The sequence below is a fragment of the Macrobrachium nipponense genome, chromosome 2 (genome assembly GCF_015104395.2).
Source record: "Macrobrachium nipponense isolate FS-2020 chromosome 2, ASM1510439v2, whole genome shotgun sequence".
Lineage (NCBI taxonomy): Eukaryota > Metazoa > Arthropoda > Malacostraca > Decapoda > Palaemonidae > Macrobrachium > Macrobrachium nipponense.
The window spans coordinates 84,450,989-84,473,721 of record NC_087201.1 but is presented as its reverse complement, the minus strand read 5'-3'; the positions used below and the strand labels follow the sequence as shown (position 1 = coordinate 84,473,721).

Here is a 22,733-nt window from a genome sequence, read left to right as displayed (position 1 = left end):
TCCAAACAAGTAGACAATAAGTATCCAACATGTTCATGACCAGTATGCAATATGTTTCCAAGTTTTTAACAAATAAACAATAAGTTTCCAACACGTTCATGATGAAACGTCAACAATGAGTTTCCAAGTTGATGACAAGCAGGCAATAATGTTCCAAGTTTATGACAAGTATATAACAAATGTCCAACAAGTTTACGACAAGCAGACAACAAGTTCCCAACACCTTCAAGCCATTTGTCTGGAGAGTGTGAGAGTGAACTAATTGGGAGAAAATTTAGGAAAATGACCAGGTTTGATGGTGGGAGAGAAGGAACGACGATTCCCACGCTGTTAAAAGCAGTTCCCACAAGCACTCTAATGGAGTTTTTACAAGATGGATGGGGCCAAGGTTAAATAAATAAATAAATGAATAAATAAACAAATAAATGAAAAGATCGTCCGAATACTGGATCATTAAATACAAGGGATAGTCGACAATGCCGTTCAAACGATTCAGATCGTAGATACGACAGATAAATAACTATCAGTAATAAAAATAGCATCGTAAAATACAGGAGAGAGAGAGAGAGAAGAGAGAGAGAGAGAGAGAGAGAGAGAGAGAGAAGGGATCCTATTTCAAGACGCTGGTATAAACCTTTCCCTCACACCCTCTCCCTCTAACCCCCCCCCCCCTCTATCTCTCCCTTCCTACCCCCTCAAGCCTCTGTCTGGCGCAAGGGTTTGAAGATATATACACCTTTCACAACAGTGCCTCACTGTCAGAGAGAGAGAGAGAGAGAGAGAGAGAGAGAGAGAGAGAGAGAGAATCTTCAAAACAGTAGAGGGTCTTTCCAAGACGATGAAGAGAGAGATAAAAAAAAAAGGGAGTATGAAAGACCAAGAATGAGAGAGAGAGAGAGAGAGAGAGAGAGAGAGAGAGAGAGAGAGAGAGAGAGAGAACTTCCCCCTAAACTTCCCAGTAAACTTAGCGGCTCTAATGTTACCAGGAAGACGAGCCATTTCGGCGGAAGGGGGCCAATACAGAGAGAGAGAGAGAGAGAGAGAGAGAGAGAGAGAGAGAGAGAGAGAGAGTGTGTGTGTGGAGGGAGTTAATCACACGAGAAGGAACAGCACAAGATGATACGTATGAAACCAAAATTATCTGAACAGACAAATTCCTGCCTCTCTCTCTCTCTCTCTCTCTCTCTCTCTCTCCGAAGCTTAATTCCATTATCAGCAATCACTTGGGAGCCCAAACTTTCTCTTTAAGAAAGTCCGAAAGTTTTAATATTTTCTTTTTCTACTTGAGAAAAAAAAAAACTATCATATCTGTTTCTGGAGGTATATATATGGAACTGATCTGATTACGTTTGGAGCTATAACATTGATAACAACTGGTTGTTACTGTTCGTTGTTGTAGCTGGTGTCAGTGTTGTTCTGAAGTATTTTTCAATTGCTTATTATTATTATTATTTTTTTTTTTTTTTTGCTCTATCACAGTCCTCTAATTCGACTGGGTGGTATTTATAGTGTGGGGTTCCGGGTTGCATCCTGCCTCCTTTGGAGTCCATCACTTTTCTTACTAGGTGCGCCGTTTCTTTGATCACACTCTTCTGCATGAGTCCTGGAGCTACTTCAGCCTCTAGTTTTTCCAGATTCCTATTCAGGGATCTTGGGATCGTGCCTAGTGTTCCTATGATTATGGGTACGATTTCCACTGGCATATCGCATATCCTTCTTATTTCTATTTTCAGGTCTTGATACTTATCCATTTTTTTTCCTTTCTTTTTCTTCAACTCTGGTGTCCCATGGTATTGCGACATCAATGAGTGATACTTTCTTCTTGATTTTGTCTATCAACGTCACGTCTGGTCTATTTGCACGTATCACCCTATCCGTTCTGATACCATAGTCCAAGAGGATCTTTGCCTGATCGTTTTCTATCACTCCCTCAGGTTGGTGCTCGTACCACTTATTACTGCAAGGTAGCTGGTGTATTTCTTTGCACAGGCTTCCAAGTGGAAGGACTTTTGTTGCCACTGGAATCATGCCTCTTTTTGTACTGGTTCTGTGCAAGTGCCGGGCATTCGCTTGCTATGTGGTTTATGGTTTCATTTTTCGTATTGCACTTCCTACATTTGGGAGAGATGTTATTTCCATCTATCGTTCTTTGGACATATCTGGTTCTTAGGGCCTGATCTTGTGCCGCTGTTATCATTCCTTCAGTTTCCTTCTTGAGCTCTCCCCTCAGTAGCCATTGCCATGTGTCATCACTGGCTAGTTCTTTAGTCTGTCTCATGTATTGTCCGTGCATTGATTGTTATGCCCATTGCCTCTGGTTAACTACTGCATTGTCTTGTCTTTTCTCCTGTCTCTGTATATTTCTGGGTCTTCGTCTACATTTATCAGTTCCTTCTTCCCATGCACACTTGAGCCACTCGTCTTCACTGGTCTTCATATATTATTGCCCCAGTGCTCTGTTCTCGATGTTGACGCAGTCCTCTATGCTTAGTAGTCCCCTCCCTCCTTACTTTCGTGTTAAGTATAGTCTATCCGTATTTGCTCTTGGGTGTAGTGCTCTGTGGATTGTCATATGTTTCCTCGTTTTCTGGTCTATGCTGCTAAGTTCTGCCTTCGTCCATTCCACTATTCCTGCTTGCTTGTATCTGATTTACTGGCCGGCTGCCCATGTATTTATGGCTTTTTTTTATCATATTTCCGGCGTTGAGTTTTGACTTGAGTATTCGCCTCTTGAGTCTCTGCATATATTCTTTCCTGATCGTTTCCTTCATCTCTTGATGTTTTATATCCCCTCCTTCCATTATTCCCAGGTATTTGTATCCCGTCTCATCTGTGTTTGATGTTGTTCCCATCTGGTAGCTTTATCCCTTCAGTCCTTGTTACTTTGCCCTTTAGTATGTTTACTAAGGCACATTTTTCTATTCCAAACTCCACGATGTCCCCAGATACAATCCTTATAGTCTGGATTAGGGTATCTATTTCCTTGATGCTCTTACCATACAGCTTGATGTCGTCCATGAACATCAGATGGTTAATTCTGGTTGCCTATTTTCTTGAGTTGGTACCCAGCATCCATCTTCTGCAGTACTTTTGTCATGGGAATCATGGCTACTACGAAGAGTAGTGGGTACAGTGAGTCGCCCTGGAAGATCCCTCTCCTAATATTAACCTCTGCTAGTCTTATTCCAGAGCTTGTAAGTATTATTATTATTATAATTATTTAACAGCACAACAAATCATATATATCTTCTCCATATTTCCCAGATTATTATTATTATTATTATTATTATTTATTATTATCATCATCATCATCATAAATTTTCCTCCATTCCAAACCTGAAAAAATATTTTATTTTCTCCCACAATTCCCAAAATAATAATAATTAATAATAATAATAATAATAATAATAAATAATAATAATAATAATTATTATTAATATTATTATTATTATTATAACTTTCATAGCCTTCAAAATAATTCTAAAAAAATCCTAATTCCAATCTACATCCCCCCCCCCCCAAAAAAAGAATCCATCCTTCAACAGACCCCTTATGCCTATCTGATACAATCAAAGTTGGGGTAGGATTACGCGGAGTCCCAATAGGACCCCCGACGAATAATCTAATCAATTTCTCTATTTATTCCCATTAAATCCATTGGGAGAATTCAGCCTACTCACATAATATATAGGCTTGGGGTCTGGTGGGGTCAAGTGAATACACGTGAAATTTGGGGTCCAAAGACCTTAGAGTTTTGTCATGTTAAATTAAGGACTGATGACTTTGATATCATTATTATTATTATTATTATTATTATTATTATTATTATTATTATTATTATCATCATCATCATCATTATCTATGTAAAAATAAAAACAACGTACTGAAATACACACGCACAAACACACATTCACATCACAAACCAAACAAAAACAATACTCATTTTCTACACCAAACACCAAGGCATCCCACAAAATTTTTATTTCATAAATATAGAAAACCCAACACTAAAGGTGAATACATTTCGTCAAGGGGAGGGGGTGGTGGTTGGGTTTGAGGTGGGCCACGCCCCTTAACCCTCTAAAAAGAGTATCCACTTACACACCCATTCCAACTGATCTCGGGTGTCCGATGGTTGCTATAGCTGCTCTCCTGGGCGAGGAATTGCAGCCCCAGAGCCCAGCCCTGAGGAACGCCTATGTTTACCTATGTGTTACCTTTCAAGATTGCTTAAGTAAATAGATGTTTATATACATACATACATACATTACATAACTACAACTATATATATATATATATATATATATATATATATATATATATAATACCTCAAGATTTCTCCAGTGGAGAGGAAATGGGGACAAAAAATAAGTAGCATCTGATATGATGATAATAATAATAATAATAATAATAATAATAATAATAATAATAATAATAATAATTAATAATAACTGCCCTTTTACTTCTCTATGTTTCCCGATTGTAGAGAAATTGAGGCCATAAATATGCAACATCTGATAAGTTTTCAACCGTTACTTCTACTTAATAATATTTATAATAGCAACAACTGCCTCTTATATAATTTCCTAACCCCTTCTCCCCACCCCCAACCCGGGGGACATCCCCACTCCCTCTCCTGATTGGGGGGAGGGGGGGGGGGGCATAACACGAAGTTAGGCCCATCGCCCCAAAATGGGGTTTAGTGACATAGGGGCCGCGTAAAAAAATAGTTAGTGTCACTGGCTAAGAAATTGTTCCAATTATCCCTCGTCTTGGTAAACCTGATCTCTCTCTCTCTTTAAAAATATGGTACGACCTGGCTTACTCTCTCTCTCTCTCTCCTCAGCGTGCAGTTTTGTAGAATTAAAGTACATTAATCTGCAGTGATGAATCTCACTCTCTCTCTCTCATAGTTGTATTTAATGTCATAAAATTGAAAATCTCTCTCTCTCTCTCTCATTGTTGTAATTAATTTTATAAATTGAAATTTTTCTCTACCTCTCATTGTTCTATTTAATTTTCTAAAATTCAAAATCTCTCTCTCTCTCTCCATACTCCCTCTTAAGTAATGCCTACAGCGTGCCACGTGAGGTGCACTGATGGCCCTACCCCTCCCAACCCAAAGGGTGTCCTTTCAATACTGTGGAAGTTTCCCGCACAGGATAACCATCCCTGATAGAGGAATGATGACGCAAAATTTTTTAAAAATTAATTAAAAATTAATCACCGTTTCCAGGCTAATCCAAGCCAGTCAACTTGATCAAGTCAGACAGTCATAAAAATAATACACATAAACAAACCCAGTCATTCCTGAGAGCAATAACACTAAACAATAATAATAAACTATAACAATAAACCATGACTATAAACAATTCCCTTCCACGCCCCGCAGAAACTTGGAATAAGCTGTTCCCGGAATTCCCACAAGGCGACTGAAACACATTTTATCATTAAACTATAAAATTATTTTTTGGGGGGACAAAGCGATCCAACTGAGAATTATGGGAGTCTATAATAGCAGTATAGAATATCAATTGATAGAGAATCACTATTATTAATGGATATATCCTTATTATATTCTGCCATGCCAACATTACTCCTACGATTGGGCTATTCGATTGCTTTGTCCGTGGTCACTGCTTGGATAGGTGACCAGCAGTCTGTACCGTAACCTCCAGGGATGGAGCGTACGCCTTTGCATAAACTGCCGACATTGTCACTTCAATAATGCGACTTTACTTTCATTAATTTTACAAGTATTATTTTAAGGGGTGTTCACAGATGGATAGTTGAGTGTTCATTACTCCTAGGATTGGGCTATTCGATTGCTTTGTCCGTGATCACAGCATGGATAGGTGACCAGCAAGTGGTGCCCACCGCTAAATAATATAACTTGGAAATATTCTGACAAACATTGATCTATATAGTTATTTTTTTAAAATTTAAGTTTGTTTATATTTTGATCAACTTCAAGTTTAGTGAGCAGAATTATAACGAAGGAAATTAAAAGCAATATACTGTGCTTAGTATATCAACAGTCCTATGCAACTGCAACATTTCTTAAAATTGCAATTATTTTTGCATGGAAAAGGTACACCAGTAATAATAATAATAACAACAACAGATTCAGTCTATCATATACACAGTACCATAAATACAAAACAATACAATAGATTTACGTCAAAATCTACAGAAACGGATACATAACCCTACAGAGCCTCTACAGATGACAAGAACACCTTTCTGAGATTGACATTTGACAGCAGAGGGTAGATGGAAAAGGTCCAGGGAGAGGGGAGAGTGGTAGGGGCAACCACCCCCTCCCCTATCCCCTACACATACACACTTACAGGAGTTCCTAGGGTGCTGCCTAATCTATAAATAATCCCGGAATGAACAAAAAAAACTCGAAAGGCGAGTGAGGTGTTTAATACCCCATATAGGATTTCACTGAACGAATATAAAGTATTAAAATCTCAGAGAGAGAGAGAGAGAGAGAGAGAGAGAGAGAGAGAGAGAGAGAGAGAGAGGAGAGAGAGAGAGACTGGTTTAGATACTTAAAACCTTTCAAAACAATCAGTTGGATTAAGAATGAATGATATGCCTTCTTAGAAAATGTGATATTCTGTTACAAAGGGCCTCTATATAAGGTTTACTGTCTCTCTCTCTCTCTCTCTCAATAGACATCACTGTATAAGCTCACTCATATCCTTTTCACAACAGCAGGAGCCACTACAGGAGTGGCACTACTGCAGGAGCGAAAGCGTGGTTGCTATTAGTGTCAAAAGAATAGATTTACTTGTCATTTAAAGGGACTTCCCTTACCAAGGGGTTCACAACCCACCGTCAGGCGAACAACTGCCCTGAGGAATATAATATTTGAGAATGCTAAGTCAATGGAGATAAATGTGATAAATGTTTTAATGTTGCAGTTACTATTGAGTCTTTTATCAAGCCACCCTTCTCAAATTAGATATATATTATATATATATATATATATATATATATATATATATATATATGTGTGTGTGTAGTGTTGTGTGGTGTGTGTGTTGTGTGTGTAATATAAAACACATAACATCACAAGTTGATCGGTCTCAACCTGTCTACCTTCTGGTATTTCTATCACATTCCAATTGACAGCTATTTCTGTTCCTCCCCTCCTGTGTGTGTGTGTGTGGGTGATTTGATCACATTCCAAAAACAGTCTCTCTCTCTCTCTCTCTCTCTCTCTCTCTCTCTCTCTCTCTCTCTGTGCACCACAGTATTTTAGGAACCCCAATCTTCTACAGACAATCACCAGAACCAAATCTAAGTCCTAAGACGTCCAATGTCAAATTCTCTCTCTCTCTCTCTCTCTCTCTCTGTATCAATCGCGACCGCCAAATCCTTTAAGACCCAAATCATGTGGGCCATGCTCTCGAATGTCTTCCCCTGGGCATCTAAGGGCGCCAATCCTGAATCTTTCAGCCGTCAAGACGACCCAATGACTCGGACTATGGATGTGCCGTCCCAAAGGTATGGAGGAACTGCGACAAGGAAAAGTAACATGACATGACGGTCCGAGATTATGTGATGTAGTCTCGATGCGTTTTGAGATGAGGACCAGATTGTGTTGATGATGTTTGAGAGAGAGAGAGAGAGAGAGAGAGAGAGAGAGAGAGAGAGAGAGAGAGAGAGAGAGAGAGGCTGCTCCTAAGAGGATTAAGCTTGAATGGCATCTAACAAGATCTCTTGAACTCTTGTTAATAAACTATTCTCTCCTCTGGTTTTGTTTTTTTTTCTTCGCCAGCGTCCTTTCAGCTGGGTGTCCAGTACACAATAGAGCGTAGAGCCGCCTTCTCTCTCTCTCTCTCTCTCTCTCCAAACACGTGAAAGGTCCCTTCTCCTATGTTGCATCTACACATGCAAGATCACGCCTCACATTCAAAACGTATGCATTCAGGATGTGTGTGTGTGTGATTCCCTAACACTTGATGATGGAAGGGGAGGGGAGAGCTGGGGACAATCTCTCTCTCTCTCTCTCTCTCTCTCTCTCTCAGCTATTCACTCCCTGGGTATTCCCTTAATCCTCAAGCTACCCTTTGATTCCCCAAGACACGTAAATTCACACCAGGCACCCTTTCTGCTATTCTCCCCCTTCGATTCCAATACACTTTTCCCCAGTCCAGTCTCCTTTGGAGACTCTTCCCCAAGCTTCCCCAAGCGCAAAACACCTCCCCATCCCTTCCCCAAGGCTCCTGTCATCATCAGACTTACTCGCCATCCCTTCCTCCCCTGCTCTTGGCAATCACTCATTGCATTCTCTAATCTTCCCACAATTTTTTCCCCAACTTGCATAGCTTCTTTCTCCCCAAATGCCTTCCCCCTACTTCCCCAACCCTCGTCCAATCATCCCCAAGTTCTCCCCCAGATGAGGGCTCGCTCGGGAGGCACCCCTTGGTCCTGCTTAAAATAACGTTACAGGGTGGGACCAAGACAGGTATAATTCACCTGGGGACATGGGTTGGTACAGTCTTGTTCCAAAGTGTGTCAGTATAAACAGAGAGAGAGAGAGAGAGAGAGAGAGAGAGAGAGAGAGATACTGTTCCATCCATACACGCATTCTTGACTACTGATAATTGAATAACCAACAGCATAACAAAACTGGCAGGTCTTACAACCCCAGAAAGAAAAGGATTACTTCCAGGACCTCGCTGAAGGGTGTGTGTGATGTATATATATATATATATATATATATAATATATATATATATATATATATATGAGCAAGAGCTACGGCGAACAGAAGCATTTTTAGCAGAGTAGCGAGTGAGTGAGACCATCCCAAATATAACATCAAGTGTCTCAAGTTTTAAAAGTTTTAAAATGCTGGACCATCCCTGAAGTAACTTTTTAAAAATGTTTTTAAGTTTTAAGGCTTAAGATGATGTCTCCTCCCAAAATTCAATGTTAAAAACACTAAAATCAATATTTAAGACGACAGGCCACTTAAAAAAAATGAACGAACCTAACAGAAAACACAAATTAAAAACAATGGTTACTAAAATCAACCACAAGGACATAGTTTCTGCTTTGGATGTTGGGACATAGTACCACACATCTTCTCTCCCTACCCCCCCAAAAATAAAACTACGTCACAAAACGTTCCTCGGGGAGGAACCACGAGGTGTGACGCAGTTTCTCTCTCTCTCTCTCTCTCGTTATATCACTAAGGATTCTCTCTCAACAGAATGTCATATCAGTAGTGACACCCTCTCTCTCTCTTTCTGTCTCATCAGAAACAGTAGTAGTGACACCTCTCTCTCTCTCTCTCTCATTAGACCACATTCACAGCTGAAGATGAAGATGAAGAAGAAGAAGAAGATGAAGTAGGGGCTGGGTTGCCATTAGCGACACGGCTCAAAATTGATTTATGAAATGGTATTTACTGGGGAAAAGGCGCCCCATCCCCCAACCCGCCTCCAAGCCACAACAAGTACAGGGTGGAGGGATTATGGTTCAAAGACAGAGAGACCTTCCCCCATCCACCATATAATGAGAAACCTTCCCCCATCCACCATATAATGAGGAAGTTCTGTTCGTCTCTGTCTCGACTGACTGAGGTTTGTGGATGGACTCTGGCCAGGAAGTGGGGGAAGTATTGAAAAATTTACTGTCTGGTGAAAGAACGATGATTTTCGTCGTGGTTTTTATTTGGGGAAGTATATATGGCTGAAGTATGAGGCGACATTGGGCGAATCCGCTACAGCAGTAGGTCTTGTTTACGAAACGGACGAACACGTTATTGCCAAGACACGAAAATGTAAACACGCAAATAATTTTGTAAAAGAAAAAATAAAAAAATAAATAAACAAGACACGAACAAATATAATTTTAAATAAAAAGTTTAACACGTCAAAAATTTTGTAAAAAAAAAAAAAATTTAAAGACAAAAATATCTTTCAATAAAAAATAAAAAAACGAAAAAAAAAATTTTAAATGCAAAATAAAGTAACTTGCACCACAAACAAAAAAGTACTTTTAATAAATAAAAAAATGTAAGCGCAACAAAACTTTTGTATATAAATGATAAAAAAATGAAACATATTTCTTAATTACAAAATAAAAAAATGTTAGCACAGAAAAAATTAGTAAATACAAAAAATATAAAAAAATTAAAATTTAGGAAGCAAACAAACAAATATTCATAAATTACAAAAATGTATTTAAACGAAAACAATATTGTAAATGCAAAAGAAAGTTAACTAAAGACACAAAAAATATCTTTATTAATATGTAAACACCACAAAATAATTTTAATTAAAACAATTAAAACGTATTCAATAAAAAATGTAAACAAGACAAAAACGCACAAAAAAATATTTAAAGAATACAAAAAATAAACACAAACATTGAAAAAAAAAAAATTTTTTTTAAACAATGAAAACACGCCAGAAGATTAAAAAATAGTGTAAACAAAACTAGAAGAAATTCTAAACAAAAATGCAAAAACATATGGAAATACGACACGAGATCTTTTAATGTATACAAAAGAAAAAAAATTATGTAAACATGACACAGACAATAAAAAAGTATTTGCAGAAATGAAGATTACTACACCTACCTATTATTATTATCATTGTTATTATTATTACAATTATCATTAATTATATATTATTCATTCTGCCATTCTTCCAAACCTTTATCAGACTATCTAGATACCTAATCCCTTTTAATCTCTCTCTCTCTCTCCAAAATCGTGTCATTTTAAAGAGTCGACCGCATGCCATGACCGCACTGGATAATCCGGCCTCTCTCTCTCGGGATTACAATCGCCCCCCATCCCCCGCCCCAAAACCGAAGAAGGAGAAGGAGGAATTCCGTCTTGGAATCCCAAAAGAGGGATTAATGGGATTCTCCAGAACACGTATCTTACAGGTACTTGAATACCTGTTAAATACCTGTTGGTTGCGTCTTTTTTTTTTTTTTTTTGCCCGGGGTCACACTATACGTACTCTGCTGCTCCTCTTGGTATCTGACGGGTCCTGGGGGAAGGGGGAAGGGAGATGCCCCACAAGGCCTACGGATGGAGGATTATGAAGGCCCCTCTCTCTCTCTCTCTCTCTCTCTCTCAGAGGTAGAGCGTCACAATCACGTAAATTCTTCTCGCGTATGTGACACAAACACACATATACAACCGTCATACGCACACACACATACAAACAAACAAACACGCACACACAAACGCATTCTCACGCGCGCGCGCGCAACTGTGTCAACACAGGTTAATTATTGGCCTTCGTTAAAAAACTTCCGCTCCGAACGCTGAGAACTGGCCTACATGAGAGAGAGAGAGAGAGAGAGAGAGAGAGAGAGAGAGAGAGAGAGAGAGAGAGAGCTATAAACCTAGGGCAGCGTTTAATCGATTTTGCCAATCGATACTTAGGCCTATCCTCATATCACCACGATACGAGACACCGAAAAAAAAAATGTATATAGGACTAAGAATATATTATTTAAAGAGGTTTGGTATAAGAATAAATTTATGCACGAGAGAGAGAGAGAGAGAGAGAGAGAGAGAGAGAATTAAAAGCAGAATGTCCCAAGTGTTTGCACGACTTCTAAAGAGAGAAAGAGAGGAGAGAGAGAGATTAGAAGCAGAATGTGTATCAGTGTTTACATGGCTCCTAAAGGAGAGAGAGAGAGAGAGAGAGAGAAGTTGTCCCCTTCCCACAAAAAAAAAAAGAGGTCGAGTGATGACTAACCTATGCGGAGAGAGAGAGAGAGAGAGAGCGTCCAATAATTACGACATGGCAACTCGGAAAGACGTCCAGGACAAGTCCAGAACATCAAAGGGAGAAAAATATGGAGGCTCACTAAAGAAAATGCATTAATAATAATAATAAAAAAAAAAGAGATCATTGTAACCCCATTCTAACATAGTGAGTGATAATGACAGGGTGTTATGATTGTGAGTCACCATGAATAACAACAGGGAGATTGTTAGAACAATACAAATTATAATAATCATTTTTCACTATATACATTATATATATAAAAAAAAATTGCCAACACAAGACCTTAATTTCTGCTGTCCGGCTTCTCTGGACAGCCTAAATTTTTATAAACAAAAGCATGAACTGACAGTTGAACCTTAGACACTATAATTATTATTATTATAATTATTATTATCATCATTATTCAGAATATAAAAGACCAAATTCATAGTGAAGAATCCCACATAATTTCAGATTCGAGAAACTTCCACAGAATATTATGGCGTTCAGCAGAAAGAAAAGTAACAGGCAGTATATAACATTTCCACGAATCCAGCAGCAGTAACTCATCAAGTAACAGCAGCTAAAAGTAACATAAAAAAAAAAACCGAAATTCGAGAGATTTCTTGGACTGGGTAAGGGATGTCTAAACATAAATTCATTAACAGCTTCGAAACTGTAACTGTCCACTCAACCAACTCAACCCAGCTGCCGTAGCAACCACGTACCACCTTCGGGTGCTCCTTGCAAGAGTTCCTGGGGCCCGAAAGTAACCACCCACCCCCCAATCTCCTTAAGTAGCACATATACCTCCTTGTGCAAAACTTGAAAAAAAGTTATTTTTTATCCTAGTCTTAAAGATGGCCTCTTCTCTCTCTCTCTCTCTCTCTCTCTCTCTCTCTCGAAACCCCGACCCCAATTTTGGAAGAATGGCAATAGGGCCCCATCAGTCAATATTGAGAGAGAGAGAGAGAGAGAGAGAGAGAGAGAGAGAGATGCCGTCATCAACAGTAATGTGAATGATCCTGGTTTGAGGAAGGAAAAAATGATAAAGATATCCTTTAAATCAACTAAATAATCCGCGAGAGAGAGAGAGAGAGAGAGATACACTAAGGATAAGAAGTGGGAGTGGCCGCCAGGCTCAGAGGTAGGAGTGCGACAACAGCGTCTACTGTGCATAGGGTGAGGGCGGAGTAGTACTAGGAGTAGAGAGAGAGAGAGAGAGAGAAAGGGGGCCATGTGAGTGAGTGTCGGCCGTAAAATATTGACCCGTTCAAACACGGCCCTCAAATCGATCTGTGTGCTCTCTCTCTCTCTCTCTCTCTCTCTCTCTCTCTCCATGCCTTGACACAGGACACATGACCGAAGATCTTCCATTTACAACGAATCCTTTCTATCGCATAAACGTATCCTGAGGTCATTAGAGCGCGCGGGAGCGCCCAACGGCGACTTTGAGCACATCTGTGAGCATTCTTCTCACTTACGCCAGAAAATGGCATCATACGTTGCCCGTGCCGACGGCCACTGCGCTACAAAGTTAAATCATCTCGTTGATCACCATATGGCAGCAATACCGGTTGAGCAACGTTCAGTAGGTACACACACTGAACCCTTCTAACCAAGTTCGTGGATAATGGGGGCCAGGCGACGTTCAACTACTACATAAACCAAACGTTTTAAAGGAACGGATTTAAGTTCGCTGACGTCAGGCAACGTTCAACCAGTTCAAATATCGAACGTTTTTCAAGAACTAATTTCACGCCCCCCAGACGTGAGGCAACGTTAGATAACAAGCGACGTTTTTAACCCGTTCATTTATCGAACGTTTCCCCGAGAACGAAATTCAGCCCACCGATGTCTAAGCAACGATCAAGAAGGTCACAAAACGACAACTCTTCGAAGAACGCTTTTCATACACAAATAACGACAAAGACCGTTCAACTTCCTGCAAAACCGAGAATAAAAACGACCGTCTCTTTTTATTTATAAGGCGCAACGGCGTTCGGGCATCGTGTAAACAAGTAACGGACAATGTGCGCAATGTAAACATCTCCAGTAATCCCGGGCATCTAAAGTGTCACTGTTTATAAATAGTCTGCCCCTAGCGCTTATTATCTCACTTGTGTGTCGCGCCAGAGGTATTAACGAAAAAACGTTGTTAACTTTAACGAAGAATCTTGTTATTAAAGACCACTGAATTAAAAAAGTTTAAAAATTAGGCCTAAAGTCTAAATTACAGTCTTAGTCTAGAGACTCTAGGCCTAGCGTTAGTTCCCTAAACTCTCCCAAATAATATTCCCTAGCACCAACATCTCCCTACCGGCCTAGACTTTATATTAGTTATAATCCTTCTTTTAAATCAAAACAAAGCTACGAGATCTCGATATACTCTTCAAATTAGGCCTACGGTAAACAGCGAGGTTATAGGTTACGTAAAATAACCGTAAACATTAACGAAAAACATGATAATACCATTCTCCCTCTACTCCCGCCATTTTCCCTAACCGTCCAGCCATCAAGAGTCAAAAGCGCGCGAACGAGCAAATATATCAACAAGCATAAACAATTGCGACGTCATCACAGCCATCAATATGAGTAATGAGATAAACAGAAATGAAACGCCGTCATCAATAATCCCAGTAGACGTAAACAGAAAGACCTCAGTGAAAGACGCCGTATATACAAGTAGATTCGAAAAAATGAAGGTGCAGTGTGTGTGAACTTTCTCTCTCAGACCGTAAAGAAGCGTTATTACGCGTTTAAATCACACTCCATTTCGATATAGGTACAGTACTTATAACAAGGTCTCTTAAAGTACTATATAGCATTACACACATCTAATATAATAATAATAATAATAATTAATAATAATAATAATAAAATAATTTTAATCGCATTATCATTATTATTACTATTATTATTCAAAATTATATATTTACAGTACAGTAACTTTCAGTAAAAAGGTATAATTACTGACTTACAATAAAATTAACTAAATATCGAAAGATCATACTACTTAAACAAGGAAATGCAATATAAATAACTTAGGAATACCATCTATTATCCCCAAAAATTACAATACCCACTCAAGTGCCAAAAATAAAACTGTCCAAATTATGTCTATGCAAATAGACTGTATTATACATTTATCTGTCCTCGGATTTGCGTGGCCACTGCATTGATATTCACCCATATTTGACAATACATATAGATCTTTCTGTTCTATCAATAATTCAACATGAAGTACGTATCCTAAACTTTCAATGTAGAGACATGAGTAGCTTTCACAAAGCACTGAGGTGATCCCAAGAGAACTTGAGAAAGAGTTAAAAAGGTCCTCTGAAATGGAATGAAATATAACATTTTGGCCAAAAGAGCAAAATGTCAAGGCAGCTTAGCTACAAAGCTTATGGCATATCCTACAGTTTAAGAACAATGCAGTTGTGCTGAATAAGGACATCCACATGCATTGTACATTGCTGTAAACTCAGGAACAGATCATTACTATTCAACCTCATGAACAGGTCACTGCTATTCAACCTCAGGAACAGATCATTGCTATTCAACCTCATGAACAGGTCACTGCTATTCAACCTCACGAACAGATCACCGATATTCAAAATCAGGAACAGATCATTGCTATTCAGTCTGCTATTTGATGCTAATTGTTGCAAAAATAAATAAATATTGATTGAACATGAACCACTGAAATAGCGGCCTTCAAATTTACAAAGTGATTCACCATTGTAACCCCATGAGTACTTCATTTCCAGAGTGCTGATTGTAATTTAAATTACTTTCACTACATACAACATCTCAACAATACATAAGTACCAAATGCCAGAGTTCAGATGTATAAATAAAATCATTAATACAGATTATCAACAAGAACATTGTGCAATATACAACTACAAAAGTGAACTTAACATGACGGATAACATCTCACTCTGCAAAGATCTACTCTCCCAGCAGATAAAAGCCAAGAATTTGTAAATTTGGGAAATATCTTCCACATTCCACCTCTGAAAACCATCTGTTAACTAAAAGCCAGGATGGTGATTTAGGGAAGCACCGACCGAGTAAGAAACCAAACACCACAGTGTCACTGACCAAGAAAACCACAAAGCTTCACGTAGCTAAGCCACCCTATGTCATAATACTTGCCATGCATGATCTCTGATCAAGGAAGCATCTTGTAATGCAGCTAGGGGCTTGGGGGATGACACGACAAATGCGATTCAGCTGCGCAGTAAGCAACGAAAGGAAAATTACTATTACTGGTAAACTATGAAATAATGAAACTATTGACATACTTCTCTATTTAATAGCAGGACTCTCCAAACATGACACGTTCTTGAATGATGGCTCAAGAGCGGCAAAAACTAGATTAGTACAACAAAGTTAAGGTAGTTGGACAGCTAAGTAGACAGCGTCCCGAGAGAACAGCATAAGCTAAAATAGACAACATAAAGCTAAAAGCCATAAGGATTTTGCAAAGGACCTTTACTGCTGTTTACTGTGCAACATGCTGGGTACACTTTAAATGATGTCCACCCACAAAAATGCAAAGAAATAGTTTGATGCACATGAAGGAGTAAAATTATAAACAGTACCAAAACTGAAATTATATTTTTTCATGTGTATAAATTCAGGTCAAAATCCCTGAGTAACACATGAAACTTACTAAATGTACTGCTTCAGTCACATTATGGTAATGCTTTAACCAAAATTCTCCTGCAATCTGAGACAAAAAAAAATAACAGAAAAGCAGATCATCCTACAATAACACCTTCAAATGTTTCTTCCACCAATCTCAAAGGATTCCATCGACCTCCTTGGAATTGAATCAGCATGAAACCATTACAGTACATCTTTCATGCGAGTCTTTTTCGTAATGTGAATACAGAAGTTGAACTCACACGCTTCCAATACTGAAATTACAGTACCTGGCATCTGGAATGAGGATGGCAACTAGATGTAGGTACAACATGATGTCTACAATCAATGGACATCTTTGAATCAGTAGCTTATCGAAAAAAAAAAAAATCAAGGCACCTTACATTCATGTGTACATAATGTATCCTGTATACAGAATAAATGGCTTAAAGTACTCATAACGATCTATTTACGAAAGGCTCCCCTATATTTGTGTGTGCATTTCTGTTATGGTACTACCCTGTATGAAACTTTCATAAAACTAAGTACTATAACTTATCTTCATTTCATTAGTTTTCATCTAGTTTTTGTAAAGAATGAAGCATACCTCAAAAAACTTAAAGCATCTTATTCAAGCGCTTTATATTTCACTAAATTTTACACTCAATTTCACTAAATTGTAAATGATATATACAATGATCTGTCTTGTTAAATGTTGCATGGTTACTTTATTTTATAATGTTAATTCCTCTCTTCTTGTTTATCCCTTCTATATAAGAATTCTCATCACAATTAACTATGTACGTTCTCCAAATATGCATGCAATCAAAACTGAAAATAACAATCTATCATATAAATAATGCAGGCGTCATAAGTTTGTTCATTCATCCAATATGATTCAGGTTGACTGAGGATATTCATTTTCTACCTGGTTGGAATGTAACTTTAAAATATTTAGGGTGCTTCATCTCAGGGACTCCATCCTGAATTAGGTGAGTCGAAGGGAGCTCATTTGAATAATCCCAGACTTCCCCCAGACAGCCTTATAATACAAGGTAATCCCTCCCTACATTACCTAGCCCTGTGGAAATTTACTTGCAGACCAACTATAGTACACTTTTCAGTGACTGTCTTTCCCTCTGTTACCAACCCTTGGAACTTTTCTCCATGATTCTGATGAGGGAAATCAGTTACCAATATCAAATGCCACTGCATAAATAGAAATTCGCAGCAGCGAAGAAATCAAATTGTAAATCACGACGTGAGTTTGGGACCTTACAATAGAGTATCAATGATGTTTTTAAAGTTTCCTCTAGAATTTGCTGCATTTGATGCTGATAATCATTGTGACCACAAATACTTAAATACACCTGCGTCACTCTGACTTTTCCCTTTGTATCAAGGTGAAAGCTACCTAGATAGAGGGGGTCCTATAAATAAACTGACAGGACACAGACAGTGGAGAGACAGTTAATAATGAACTTCCTTACAGTGAGATGAAACCCAGTCAACATGTTTGAAAACAGCAAAGAAAATTTACAAAATGAAGGCAATCAGAGAATTAAGACTTCAGGAGATTAAATACTTATGAATACATAATGCAACATTCAATAAAGCATTAAAGGTTTGAAAATCAGGAGGCAAAACCCATTACTGCTCAAGTTAAACTATAAATTCTGCAATGCCCTAACAGGGTATAAGGGACCAGACTATGACCCGAACCCGGAATGTGGCCACCTCCCTGAAAAAGTACTTGAATTCGCTGCCATGAGCATCAGTCCAGCGCTGTGGCCCATCCTGGCAACATGCTGAGACCTCTATATGTTCCTCTCGGAGTAAATGTCGTCTCCTAAATTACGAAATAATGGTGCAACTCAAGCTTTTTTGGGGGAAGTGGCCACGTTCCGAGAGATGTGCTCCTTTTATTAGATATTTTAATAGGATATATAATAATATAATATATATAGATATATATTACTATATATATATATATATATATATATACTATATAATATATATATATATTTCCTGAAAAATAGGGGTTCGCTTATCTTGACATGATCCAGAACTGCGACTATTTGGCGAGTGGTCGAGTGATATTATACCACTATATCAAGTGGTTCCTAACTGTGTTTCTGGTCAAAATCCTGTTTTGAAATATCATCATTTATATTCCCATGGCAGGAAGCCTAAAAAGCCATTAACTTGGTTTAAGCATTTTCAAATTATGGCCCCCTTCCCCTTAAAAATCAAATGACCCCCTGGTGGGGCGTACACCCCACCTTGGGAACCACTGCACTAGATTATTATACAAATACCAATCAACTTCTGCTTATATTAGTCTAGAAATATATCTTGTATATTGAATATGTAAAAAAAAATGGGAGGAACTAAACATGTGATAAACAACACATGAGAAAATAAAATAAGTTATATATATATATATATATATATATATATATATATATATATATATATATAACTATATAATATATATGATATATATATATATATATATATATATATATATATATATATATATATATATATATATATATTATACAATAGAAACAAATCTTATGCATAAAAAAAAGAAAAATTATAAAATGGTACAATTGATCATTCTCTCTTCTCTCTCTTTATATATAATATATATATATATATATATATATATATATATATATATATATATATATATAAATATATACATATAAATTATACTAGGCCATAGGAACAAATCTCATGCATAAAAGAATAATTATAAAAATGGTACAATTGATCATTTCTCTCTCTCATATATATAATATATAATATATATATATATATAATATATATATATATATATTCCACAAGCGTAAATTCCACTAAGCCTAACGGGGCCGATATTAACAACGCTCGCGCGCGTGGCGTACGACTTGACAATACCGAAAAAACCTTATATATTTCTTCTAAAAACAATAGACAATTTATCTTTATTATTCGTGGTGAAATGAAATTTATTTTGGGCGAAAGAAATCAAATTCAGGAAAATAATTTTTTTTTTGGTCCGGACACTCGAATCTACGGCGACAGCCGACCACTTTCACGGGCAGACTTCTGCTTTTGGCGAGCTTATTTGAAGCGAATGAACGCCACCTGGAGTTAAATAAGATTAATAATGAATTAAATCAAAGATTAAAATATATAACAATCTTGAAATAAAGAAAATACGATAAGAAATAAGGACATTTTATACGTCACCTTTGTCAGCAGCGGCTCCGTGGCTGGGACCCAAACAAATGCCTAATATCCACAAAGCGCCCGTCGTGGTCACCCACCACCACGTCATCTCGACGCCCATTTCTTCCGCTACCGTTTCACTTTCACTTCGCTCGGCGCCTCCTCCGGGGAGTCGCAAGGGGCGTCAGCAAGGGCGGTTTCACCCGCGTTCATACATGGTGTCAAGTGCACACGGTCTTAGAGAGCAGCGCACGCCATCCAACTTGGATGGTGGTTAGACAAACACTGGTGATCGACGCGTAACGTTCCGTGGGCGACCCTGCGCCGGTTGTACTCCACGCAAGTAGTTCGCTCCGAATTTTGCATTTATATTCCGATCCAGTGAATAATTCTCACTTCGGAATATAATTTAAATCCTTCGTTAGCATAAAATAAACATGTATTTTCTAACCAACCAGCCTTTTAAAGCCGCTACACCATTTTCGGAATCTGAACCGGAGTATTACTCCGCTGCATCTCAACATTTATCTTAATCCAAAACTCTTACGGAGCATCCAATAGTGTGTATACGTAGGTTGCGGTAGGTCTAGCTTTCATATATATATATATATATATATATATATATATATATATATCTATATATATATTATATATATATATATATATATGAAAAGCACAGCTCGTTTTCAACCGCGTAGCCATTTATTATAACATATTTTCTCTTCTGCAATAAACAGATAATCTCAGCTTATTTGATTTCTTGATACTACTATTGTAATTCCTGGGATTTTTTTTCAGAATAACGCTATACATAATTTATCTTCCAAAGGAAAATTTAAGATTAAAATCAGATATAGTCTAGTGCGTGGAAATACAGAATTTTTGAAAGTCAATTTTTAATTTTAATCTTTTCTTGAATATGTCTGTAATATAAACTTAGTAACTTGCAATATTTTGGTCTTTTTTTATTTTATTAAGTTTTTCTTTATTAACATACTGTGTTTATTTTAAAGTTTATCATCTTTTCATTATTTTTCTTAATATTTGTTTGTGGTTTAGCAAGCACAAACAAATATCAATAAAAATATGAAAAGGTGATAAACTTTAAAATAAACACAGTATGTTAATAAAGAAAAACTCAATAGAATAAAAAAAAAACACCAAAATATTACAAGTTACAGAGTTTATATTACAGTCATATTCAAGAAAAGACTAAAATTAAAAACTGACTTTCAAAAATTCTGTATTTCCAAACACTAGACTATATCTGATTTTAATCTTAAATTTTCCTTTGGAAGATAAATTATGTATAGCGTTATTCTGAAAAAAAAAACTTTCCATGAATTATAATAGTATCAAGAAATCAAATAAGCTGAGATTATCTGTTTATTGCAGAAGAGAAAATATATTATACCAGATAGCTACGCGGTTGAAAACGAGCTGTGCCTAGGCCGATGCGTGATCAACGGGTTTATTGGATGCTGATAATGAGCAATATAAATGCATGAGAAGCGCAGATTACAATGTACAATTTGTATAATTTGTATAAATGTATATCTTCATTCCACCGACAAATTATTTATTTTGTGCAGTCGTGTTATAATCCTTAATTCAGCAGATAAATATGAAAGCAACCTGCTTAGTACCATATTCGAAAAAAAAAAAAAAAATAGTATTCGTGTTAATCTGAGGTTTTGAGTTTGTTTGGAAATATACATCGTATGAAAAGGAAACTTTTTGTTGTTTACTTGTGTGTGTGTGTGTGTGTGTGTGTGTGTGTGTGTGTGTGTGTGTGTGTGAGTGTGTGTTTCTTTTAATACTATTCTTATTTTTTTATTTTCTATATTTCTTTTTGTTTTTCTATGTCACTTTTTTTATTTGTTTATGTATTGTTATTTATGGTTCTCTATATTTCAAATGAATCGATTTTGCTGTCTTTTGTCAATTGATTTCCTTTTATTTGTTTATAAATATAAAGTTTATTTGCATCACTATTTGTAAATAAATCAGGATCCTTAAAAAAAACGAGTTGTAGACCTATGCCGAAAATCAGTCATGAAATGAAGAACTGTTTATAATGGAAATATCTGGAGAAAGCTGAATGAAAACATCTACCTCGATTTTATTTTATACTTTTCTTGTAATGTAATCCCGATTAGGGATTAAATTGAGACGAAGGAAAGGAGAAAATACGAAGAAAAAAAGAACGTAAAGAGTGATAATTCATCAACTTATCTCTCTCTGTTGCCAAAACTCTATGTCTAACCTCCCATTGGTTTTGTATCTGATTAGCAAATAACTGGATCAAGTGCTGCATCATCCGCATAATGTTCTATTTCACTTTCAAGGCCAATAATCGTCCCAATTTTAAAGACTAATATAAAAAAATAAACAAGATACACTTTTCTATAGGCCTATAGGCTCTCTGCATACATCTTCATTATAAACAGTTCACAACAGCCATTCTTTGAACAAATTCAGTGAGACTAAGAGCATAACCTGCCACCATCTGTTTTACAAAGTTTATATAGGACTACAAGTTCAAAGATAGTACTAGGGCCAACATATTCTGGTCTCGTGTATTTTGCGTTGAAGCTATAGAAGGGTGGGTAGGCCTATCATAAGAACCTCAAAAGATGTCAGTTAATTTTTACATTTAGTTTGGTCTTCGGATGGTGTAAGCACAAATGTCCAGTGATTTGCTGATCATGCTCAAGTTAAATATCAAAAGGAAGCGCTAAAGAAGGTTGGAAGAGATGGAAATAGAAGTAATGGTTAACTAAAAAAAAGGAAAAATTTGATGAAAAAGGAAACAATATTTTACTAGATAATAGAAAAGCCGGAAACGGGCAAAAATCAGGCACCAACATTGAAAATAATAATACATGTTTAAATAATATAAATATATGCACTGGAAATCATATATCAAAAATTCTCTGGCAATATACTTTACTTCAAAATTTCAGAATTAAAGTTCTCAAAAAATAAAAAAAACTTGACACATGAGAAAAATATTGGGTTGTAAAGCATTAAGGCAGAAGAAATAATTATGTAGGGAACATATTAGCTTAGACGATAGATTAAAACTCAGTGCATTGTA

The 22,733-nt window shown here is 37.0% G+C and overlaps 2 protein-coding genes across 2 annotated transcripts in view; one reads left to right on the top strand and one right to left on the bottom strand.

Annotated features, from left to right (window-relative positions):
* LOC135220741 (neogenin-like) overlaps positions 1-19,935 on the bottom strand; it is a gene marked incomplete in the record, with an annotated part of 107,975 nt that extends 88,040 nt beyond the window's left edge. The window contains 1 exon segment of the mRNA XM_064258179.1: positions 19,655-19,935. Coding sequence (XP_064114249.1) covers positions 19,655-19,754 — 100 coding nt within the window.
* LOC135220747 (uncharacterized) overlaps positions 1-22,733 on the top strand; it is a 671,524-nt gene that overhangs the window by 276,168 nt on the left and 372,623 nt on the right. The gene's annotated exons all lie outside the window — the stretch shown is intronic.